Source organism: Bactrocera neohumeralis, unplaced genomic scaffold, assembly GCF_024586455.1.
Source record: "Bactrocera neohumeralis isolate Rockhampton unplaced genomic scaffold, APGP_CSIRO_Bneo_wtdbg2-racon-allhic-juicebox.fasta_v2 cluster11, whole genome shotgun sequence".
NCBI classification, from domain to species: domain Eukaryota; kingdom Metazoa; phylum Arthropoda; class Insecta; order Diptera; family Tephritidae; genus Bactrocera; species Bactrocera neohumeralis.
This window is the reverse complement of record NW_026089624.1, coordinates 7,168,275-7,178,630: the sequence shown is the minus strand read 5'-3', so window position 1 is coordinate 7,178,630 and position 10,356 is coordinate 7,168,275. Positions and strand designations below refer to the sequence as shown.

At 37.2% G+C, this 10,356-nt stretch overlaps 2 protein-coding genes across 4 annotated transcripts; both read right to left on the bottom strand.

Moving 5' to 3' along the window:
* Nucleotides 1–11: 11 nt before the first annotated feature.
* LOC126765681 (fatty acyl-CoA reductase wat-like) lies at nt 12–8,831 on the bottom strand. 3 transcript variants are annotated; one of them, XM_050483389.1, is made up of 9 exons: nt 8,623–8,827; nt 8,224–8,403; nt 8,033–8,148; nt 7,557–7,951; nt 7,388–7,497; nt 835–1,030; nt 490–741; nt 163–420; nt 12–106 (listed from the first exon to the last, which is right to left on the bottom strand). In XM_050483389.1, the coding sequence occupies exons 2-9, from the start codon at nt 8,327–8,329 to the stop codon at nt 19–21; spliced, it is 1,521 nt and encodes a 506-aa protein (XP_050339346.1). In that variant the 5' UTR covers nt 8,330–8,403; nt 8,623–8,827; the 3' UTR covers nt 12–18. The 3 variants fall into 3 exon arrangements, with proteins under 3 accessions (XP_050339346.1, XP_050339348.1, XP_050339349.1); XM_050483391.1 differs by lacking the exon at nt 490–741 and having other exon boundaries at nt 8,623–8,828; XM_050483392.1 differs by lacking the exons at nt 12–106; nt 163–420 and having other exon boundaries at nt 585–782; nt 8,623–8,831.
* On the bottom strand, nt 1,037–7,381 carry LOC126765755 (uncharacterized). Its single transcript, XM_050483498.1, has one exon. It carries the CDS (start codon nt 2,865–2,867, stop codon nt 2,394–2,396), a length of 474 nt encoding a protein of 157 aa, XP_050339455.1. The 5' UTR covers nt 2,868–7,381; the 3' UTR covers nt 1,037–2,393.
* Nucleotides 8,832–10,356: the final 1,525 nt, after the last annotated feature.

Below are 10,356 nucleotides of genomic sequence, written 5' to 3'. Positions count from 1 at the left end.
GTAATTATTAATTTTATCTTAGCAGAGTTTCGAACAAAACAACCAAATAATATGAGCTGATAAGAATAATACAAGTAACTTTATACACTGATGCAACCAATATAGCCTAAAAAGCAAGGATTGCATTATTCATTATAGCATTATTGTAGAAATACAGCCTACCTATTCCATCTTACAAGTGCCTGCGGTATTGTATCAAGTGGGTCATGTAACAAATATTGTCGTATACCTCGGAAGTATTGCTGTAAAAATAAATCCCAATCTAATTGTGTCATATCGAAGAAAAATATATCCTTATCTTTATCGGATAGGCGATTCCACAGATTGATCACGTTATCAATTTTGAAATCCCACTGTCGCATTGAGAAGTATTCAATCACACGCATAAATCTATGAATTTTTTTGTAAGTATTTAGCAACCTTAAGGGAAAAAATAAAAAGAAGAAGAAGCAAATTAGTAAACATCTTAAAATAGCGTTTTAGTCTCACCGAGGTTTTTTTCCCATGCACATGCAAAATACATCAAAAATAGTAGCGGGAACATAGTGCAAAAAAAAAATTGACAATAAGTGCAGAAACTTGTTCGGAGTATTGGCGTAACACAAATACCAAAGAGCTTTGATTGTGGGGTACATTAGGCCATATTTCGTTGTTTTGGTAGTAAAATCGCCCCAAGTCAGCTGATTGAATTTTGATGTGCAGAAATTATAAACTGGTATATCTTTTTCAAGTGAGATGATACTGTAGATTTAGTAAATGACCGTAAAAATTTAGAAGACCTCCTTATGTACTATAAGTAAATTTAATTCATAAACTAACACATATCGATCTTACTTGTGTTTTTGTGATATGTCCCATGCCGCTGCAATTATGCTATTCACACATAAATCAACTGGAACCATATTAGCGACAGCACGTGGGTCACACCGTAGTGTTCGTATGACACCTGTGCCAGCTCCAGCAATAGCTCCTGTTGGTCCATAAAAGTTGTCTATCCAACCGCAAACGGGATCGCGATACGTAGAAATTACTAATAAAAAGTGTTTTAAAAAATTTGCTTAAAGAAACTTCTCACATCGTAAAAACATAAAAATGATACATGCATATTTAAATTGAGCACTAATATTTCAGAACTGTGAAAATGTACTTTTTTAAAAGGCCTTTTTTATTATAATTTTATGTTTGCAAATCAATAAAAACATAGTTTGTTGCTTTGCAATTCTACAGATTAAGTTATATTTTTAAGTTATCAAAATCATCACAAACATTTTTATTTCATCACAAGTAAAGAGGACCTAAGTTCGGACATAAATGAACATTTTATACTCTTGGAACTTGCAAGAATGAAAGCCACGGAAGTATCTTCAGCTACATATGGCATGTTAGTATGGTGTCTAGGGCGAGTTTTCACCGTTATATGAGAAACACGTTCTCTCAATTTAATTAAGATAACTCACATATTGGCCGATATATGCGGTACGAAGTTACCCGGAAGTTTATAAATCTTTGTATTAGGTATATGGGGACTAATGGAAGTTTTGATCCGGTTCAACCCAGTCACTCGCGTTTCTCGCGGCAACTCGAGCCCTTCGTCTGCGACGGGTAGTGGTTTGACTAAGAATGCCATTGACGAGAAGGGAGTCGGTGAAGGTGTTGATGGCTCCACTGTGAATGGCGGTCAGTACCTGTCGGAAGTCTGTTGCGTCCGAAGTCCGGTCGGCGTACTGTACGATGTCGTCGACGTAGTCAAGGAAAGCCCTTTTGATGCTCCTCCCCCCTCTGGTGGCTGTGGGAGTTTCGAGATGTAAAAGTTAAACAGTAATGGGGAGAGGACACTACCCTACGGAACCTCCTGTTTAATTCTTCTCAGTTTATATGTTTCACCTCGCAACGGATGATTGACGACCGCTCAGGTAGTTCATGGTCCACCTCTTCCGCCCTGGAGGAAGTGTGGTTTTCTCAATGTACTGCAGTAGCGTTGTGTGGTTGACTGTGTCAAAAGCTTTTGACAAGTCCAAAGCTACGAGGATCGTTCTCTCACAGGGTGGTTTCTGATTGAGCCCACGAACTATCTGAGCGTTTATGACTCTAAGCTCAGGTGGTGAGTAAAAGTCGGGAGTAGCAAGACCTCAAGTGTCTTCACTACTGGGGAGAGGAGAGTTATCGGACGATAGGTCTCCCCTTTGTTCCCAGGTTTCAGTAGTGGGAAAACTCTTCCGACTTTCCACACATCGGGTATTTGAAGAGTGGTCAGCGACAGGTTGAGGACCTTGGTGAGATAGCTTACTCTCGTCGAGCCTAGATGCTTTAGTATAAGCATGTTGATTCAGGGCCAAGGACTTCAGGTGCTCTATCCATTTCGTCCGCTTATGATGGTTTACCATTCGGCGAATCTAAAAATTGAGATCCCTTATTCGGGGATCCCCGGGATCGGCATGGCGTAAGGTGTCGCGCTCATTAGCTAAAACGACTGCTTCGGCTGGGAAATTGGGCGGGATGAAGCGAGCAGTAGCTGCTGTGATCACCTTGCGGAATCGACGTTCGCCATCGCATACGTCCGTAGGAAAGTGTAGAGCGTTGAAGGTGGTCTCAATAAATTCTGTGAAGCCGACCCAGTTAGCTTTGTTAAAGTTAAGGAAGGGACGGTTGTTCACAGAAACAAAATTGGGAGGTTTCTTGATCGAGATAATTATGGGCAGATGGTCTGATGCGAGAGTTAGCATAGGTCGCCAGGTTATGCTATTTATCAGACCACCACTAGCAATGGTAATACCGGGCGAACTATTACAGGTGCCCATAACTCTGGTGGGGGCTTCGACATTCATTGTGCAGAATGTCGGATCATCAATCTGTTCCGCCAGCTCCATCCCCCTATGATCGTTTGGCAGGCTGGAATGCCAAAGATCGTGGTGCGCGTTAAAGTCGCCTAGTACCAGACATTTTTCACCACTAAGTAGCGCGCTTATATTCGGGTGATATCCTGTAGGGCAACATGTAAATGGGGGGATGTATATATTAAATATTTCGAGCTCGACATCGCCTGATCGGATAGCTATACCCTGACATTCTAGGGTAGTATCCCTGCGGTCGATGTCTTCATCGATTAGACGCTACTGCACGGTGTTGTGCAATATGAAGGCTAGGCCACCACCATTATCTTGCTCGCGATTTTTACGTATTACGTTGAAACCGGCACAACTCATAAGATCTGAGCGGCTGTTTAGTTTGGTTTAATAATAATGCCTACATCATCATACGTATGTATTTCATAAAAGTACCTGTTTTTATTAAAGTTATCGCTTCCATGGACAGACGGGCGAATGTACAGACATCAAGATCTCAAATCATTTATATATATATGTAGACATAGCCAATAAAGCCTGGTTTTACCTGACTTATTTAAGTGAAATGAAAACATAATAAAAATAGATAATACAGTACAAATTTTTCGGGTGTATTTCCTCCTTAAATTCCTAAGTTCAAAATGCAAAAACAAAAATGTATATTCCTATTTTCATTTTTGTGACAACGAGATTTTAGTGTAAGAAAAAGTAAACATATGCACCCCAAAGTCTGCGTTCAATTTGCTCGAATTGAAAATACCCTTACTTTTCATGAATTTGTATTCTTTTGTGTACATTCTATTGTGTTTTAATATAACTAAAGAGCTCATGACGTGTGTTAATAATATTAAAAAAAATAAACCCAAAGAAAACGAAATAAGCTCGTTGGGAAAAAAATAACGATTAAATTGTGGAAAGATGACAAAGGTTTCAGAAAAACAAACTATTGAAAAAACGTATTAGAACCAGCGTATGGTAAGAAATTTCAAAAAAAAAACGGAACTGGTCGTCAAAAAACATTATCAGCCCGTGAATTACGTAATTTTATAATAAACTAGCTGACCCCGCAGTCGTTGTCCTGCGTGAAATTATAGGCTTTGAAATGAAAAAAAAGTTGAAATTATATTGTGTCGAAAATGATTTATTTTCGATTTTTCTACATTTTTTTAGTGTAGCGCAGCTTAATAAACATATTTTTTTTTGATTTCTGTTCTGGTGCGTAAACATACAAAGAAGATGGGTTTCCAACTCGTCAACACGCCACATACATCCGGCCAATTTTCCCTGTAAATTGAATACGTTTGAAATGAAATGGCTGTCCCTTGTATTCGATAACTGCGTCATTATCAGTAGGGTTCTATTACACAGTTTCGGCGCATGAAGATTGTGAAACATAATAATAACAGATCCAACTTTGAGACGCAAATGATGCAATGATGGTATGCCACCAAGGCTCTCCAAAGAATTTGCAAATTCCACTGGATAATTTACGGTTTCGTCTTTCTTGTCAAGACGATCGAACGATTTATATGAGCGCAAACCTCCCGAAATCTGACTTTGAATCTTCCAGTTTAAGTCATTAACATCGGTATTTTCGGCAACTAAAATTGCGCGTGCACTCAAGCAATTGCAGTTACGATAATTTTGCCAATGTGCGGATAAACATTCGTGACGAGTTCATCTTCCGTTGAAGTGAATTGACAAAAGGGATGTGAAATTGATATCAAACCACTGGAAGTATCAACCGAAATTTGCCCATTTCCAATTCTTAGCGAATACAATGTAAAATGTTATCGGCAATGTCATTTTTTCGTATCCCATAATTAACGCGAATTTGAAGGCTGATATGTCGAAATGATCTTCGCGAAAACTATGCGAACTTCAGTGGCATGCGAAGTAATTATTGCATTGTCCTTCGTCTGTTTCCAGTGATTAGCATGTTCCAGCAAACGCAACTGCTGGCATGCTTCTCAAAAAGTTGCACACACTGTACCATTCTCAATACGCAATGACTTAAATAAAGTTGAACCGCGAGACGCACAACAGTCGGAAAACTTTCATGAATTGCAAAAGTAAACATCCTACAAAGCGCTTTATTGCGGTTCACATATCAACCCATTTGATACTGCTGATTTCATATTGTTCAATGCCAATAACCGCTATGTTGCTTTCTTTGGTGACGTGCTTGCAAACGTATTTGATCGATTTCACCAATCTACAATATTCAACATTGACATGAGTTTTGAATGTTAATTAGACAAAAGTGGCGAATATGGTACGATCCATATGTTTTCAACTTCGATGTGTTGTTAACGTCGATATTCACGACTCTAAATGCTAAATGTTCTGCCATTATCGTCTGGTGAGCGACGCCGATACAGTGAATATCCATCATTTCCCATTTCCGTTTCCGAAAGAAAAGCACATGAGTAGTGTTTCGTGCATTTATTGTCAGACATACAAACTAAAGTGGGATTGTAAGGTTCCCAAAGTCCATGAACCGTATTGGTTTTCACCACTTCGTATAATTTTGGATCTACATATCTCTGAATCTGGAATGTGTATGAAAAATGTTAATTTTTGGAATTGTCAAATTTTCCGACTTCTCCTCATGGAAAGTATAAAGTATTTGTTTCTAAACCTTTCCCGATCCACAACAAATAACCTTTAAAAATTTCATCAACCGTTCTCTTAGTGTTACTAACAAACAAACATTCATTTTTATATACATATGTACATACTTATGTATGTATGTATGTACGTAACGTTTGTATGGGGAAAAGAAAAAGGCTGTTTTTAGGGGTTTTCCGGAAATTATTCGATTTTTCTCGCCGTAAAAACCATCTTTGAACTTCAACGAACATTTAAGAAAAAGAAATGGCCAAATTGGTCCAGGCGTTATTGAGTTATGAGCGTACATACATTTTGGCGATTCATTTTTATTTATATAGATGTAGTGAAAGTTAACCCTGGAAACAAAGATTATTGATTACGTAAATATAACCTTAAAAAAACAAATTATAGCCGAAATAACAACAGCGCCACAGTCATTTCTTCTTTTCGCTATTTAGCGCCAATTCGAAAGACCAAGTGTAGGCAGGTCCATCTCCACCTGATCTTTCTAACGGAGCGTCTTCTTCTTCCATTGCTTCAACCGGCGGGTACTGAATCGAAAACTTTCACATTTGGAGTATTCTAGCCTAACCAGCGCAGCCGCTGTCTCTTGATTTGCTGAACTATGTCTATGTCGCCATATATCTCGTACAGATCAGCGTTCCATCGTCTGCGCTATTCGCCGTCGCCCTTGTTCGTCGAGAGAGGACTTTATTTTTTAATTGCCTACTCAGTCCAAGTAGCAGCTGTTGGCAAAAGTGATTCTGCGTTGGATTTCAAGGCTGATAAAGTTGTTGGTGTTGAAACTTTTTCCAAGGTAGACGAAGTTATATACGACTTCAAAGTTGTAACTTCCAACAGTGACGCCTGAGCCAAGTCGCGAATGCCATAACTGTTTGTTTGATGACAGGAGATATGGAGGCAGTTCCTTTTCGTACTTTCGAAGGCGGCTTTAAAATCGACGAAGAGGTGGTGTGTGTCGATCTTCATTTCACGAGTGTTTTACAAGATTTGTTGCATGGTGACAAATCTGGTCGATTGTAGATTTTCCGGGTCTAAAGCCACCACAGTCCAATCAATTTGTTGACGGTGGATTTCAGTCTTTTACACCCTACGGAGGCTTATCCCACCGTAATTTGCGCAGATTTTGGCGTCCCCATTTTTGTGCGAGCATACTTAGGTTCTAATCGGCGGGCTTGCATCCGACCATAACTTGCGAAGCATAAGTTTCTTCACCTTGTCAGTTTTTCGCCGCCGTATTTGAATAGCTCGGCCGGTAATCCATAGGTTCCTGCCGCTTTGTTGTTCTTTAAGCGGGTCATTGCTATTCAATCCTCATCATAGTCGGGCACCAACATATCCAAGACAATTAAATTTGCCCTCCAATCACCTGATATTTTTGGTATCTGTTAGAAAAAAGAATTTGTCAGAAATAACAAATAAAGATGATTTGAAGTGTTAAGCCCTCGGAATGGCCCCGGATTACAGTTGAGGACACAGATAAGTTGGTAAGATCAATGCCAAATCGATTGAGTTAGATTTTAAAACAACGGAGCTACACAACAAAATAATTGTTAATGCTTTTGTAATAAATTTTAAAGTTGAACCCGAATTTATGGTGCCTGTATTTACTTGGTGTTACACTAAAATCTCGTTATCACAAAAATGAAAATAGGAATATTCAGTTTTATTTTTGCATTCTGAACCTAAAAATATATAGTAGAAATGCATTACGTTTTTACTTCACTTAAAAACATGTGCCGAGTGAACGCATACTATATTGGTTATGTTTATATATAACTCCGTATCTATCTCTAATAGTTTTACGTGTTACGAACAACTGTTAGGTGAACAATAATATTATACCCCGCGCAACATGTTGCAATTGTTTCCTGTTGAAGACAAAAAATATAATAACATAAAAGATTTACCTATGCCAGGCCGAAACATCCCTACTGGCAATTTATTTCCGTATATCTTTATTATATCCTCAGCAACAGCTTTTGTGAAGGTATAAGTATTCGGCCATTTACCCAATAGTCTAGATTCATTTATAGATGAGAGGTAAGTTGAATGTGAACGGGATTTAGACAAACTTACACAGGTGTCATTGATTCCAGTAGCTTGTCCGGCATGCATTCTGTCAAAAGTATTAAGTCGTTCGAATCACTAGGTGGTGAATAAAATTTCTCATCGATTTGGCGGAGGGGACATTGGGTATATGCTGTGGAGACGTGCAAGACACTTTTTAGATGTTTCATTTCACTACAAAGCAACATAATATCGCGCGCTGCTTTCACATTTATTTGCATAGCAATTTTCAATTTTTCATCAAATCGCACGGTTGCTGCCATGTGAAACACTATGTTCACCCGTTGAATAAGCAGCTTTCGATCTTCTCGACTAAGACCCAAGTCGGGCAACAAGCAATCCCCTGCAATGCCTTGAAACTGATGACGAAACTTAGGTGCCACCTTTTTCATAACATTAAAAATCTGTTAAGTTAAGAAAATTATAAGCAATTTTTTTGAAAAAGGTGTACGTAAATTCCAAAGTGAATATATAGAGTAGATTACCGGATCATCAAATATCTCCTCCGCACGTGTATGCACATCCTTGTTGTTTTTCTTACGAATTAAAATATAAATATTTTCTATGCCAGGGCATGACGTAAATAATTTATTTAGTAATACTATAAAAAACGGAATATAAAAGTCAGTAAATATATCAAAACATATTTGTTTAATAATTACAAAACCCGTCTCACTTTTTCCAAGAAAGCCTGTTCCTCCAGTTATTAGTATATTGGCACCCTCGTAGAAGTGCTGAAGTGGAGTTGCCTTTTCTTCTACCATTAACTCGCTTATGCGCATAATTATTTGTTGTTGTTGGTCTGTTTTTACTTTAATGACGATTAAATCGAAAATAGTGAAAGCGCTTTTATAAGCTGGAAAAGCATAAAATATTAATTTATTTATACATGTACATTAGGGTGTTTTTTTTTAACTATTAATTTTTTTCAGTCTCTATACGAAATTTCTTTGGAATTACCCTAAGAGATCCCTGAAAATACACTACTCTAAACCTGATTTTTCCATGAAATCCGCATTTTTTTGTATATATCTCGTAAATGACAAGAGTTTTAGAAAAAATATTCATCACAAACCTGTAGGAAATTTTATTTGTTACAAAAAAGGTCCGAGGTCAAAATCGCTATCATTAATACTTCTCGAGATATTCAGCTTTTTAAGTAAGGCCTCATAGAATTTTCATAGATGGTATGTAATAAAAAATTGTCAATGGAATTGTATATCGGCCAACGCTGGAGCTTAATAGAGCAATAACAGTGTAGCTTTGTGCCTAAAATGGATAAAATCGGAGGATTTTGAAACTTTCGGCTGAATTTACTTCATATATGTATATGCTAATATTTATAAAATTGCGTGAAAATAAGTTCTAAAGTATACCTGAATAATGTCAAAAATTAATGCAATCAGTCCAGACCTTTTCTTCCCGTAATATACCCCATATAATGATTTCGGTTGGTGAAAATGTGTGGTATCTTAATGAAATTAATTGGGCACGTTTTCTTAAAAGTTATTATATTATATTAATGGGTTGGTGCACAATATTTAGTCCCTACGGTTAAGTTTATATTACATACGAAAGGACCCCGGCCATGCGTTGCTATGGCTAACGCATAATAAACTATTCAATACAGTAAAATTGTATTTATGAATAAAAACGAAATTATTATTTCCGGTGTAAGAATGCTCGGGGTTAAAATTTTAACAATACTTTCAAATTTGAAATGAACGTGGCTAAATGAGCACCGACCCCCCTCTTAATATAACATCACTACACCCCCACATACACACCATACTCAACACCATCTACATCATCCACATCATCCACATCTCACACTCAACACACCGGCATCATATACACCACACACGAGGACACCGAACACAATGAACAAAAGGGACTGGCGGACGGCGCCCAGGCCCCTTTCTTATTCTATCCGTGCGCATATACGTACGTACCAGTCAGCCGCTTTTTTTAATTCGTCTCTTTTGCCGCTCAGTAGTCGCCAACACAACGGGTAAGTTTGCCTCGAGTCTTTTGCGAACAAAGACTTAAGAGTTTTAAATATGGTCCTTCGAAGCCGTACCGGACGGCAGTAGTGGAAAAAAAAAAAATTATTATAATAATAACAATAAAAAAAAAAAATCGGTCACGGTAACGCGGTAACCAAATTAGGAAAAAAGTGTTATAAAAAAAAAAAATAATAATAATAATAATACAAATAATTGTGAAAAGAGTGGTGACGTGACTTATTTTAAAACGGTTCCAAAAAACCGTTGGTGTAAATAAAAAAATAAAATAAAAAAAAAACCGAAAAACAAAAACAAAAGTGCCAGAAAAAACAAAAACGGTGTAAGAAATCGTGACAAAATTCGTGCAAAGTGCAAAAAAAAAAAAGAAAAAAAAACGGTTAAGCATTGTGAAAATTGAAAAAACCCCTAATAAAGAAAAAACCACGTTAAACCTAACCGAACAAAAAAAAAAAAAAAAATGAAAAAAATTTTTAAAAAATCTTCAAAAGGGTGGTGAAAAGTAAAAAAAAAACCCTTGGTACAAAAATGAAAAAAAAAAAGAATATAAAAAAAAATATACATAAAATTTCAAAAAATAGACAAAGTTAACAAAAAAGTGCAGTTACAAAAAAAAAAAACAAAGTGAAATGACAAATCGTGGTGCTAAAATTAAAAACCAAAAAAAAATTGCGGGGTAGAACCACAAACAACAAAAAAAAAAAAACCAATTTAACAAAAAAAGGAAAAAGGCTCAAAAACCCCACCAAAACGGGGGGGGAAAAAAAAAGGCACAGGCACAGGGC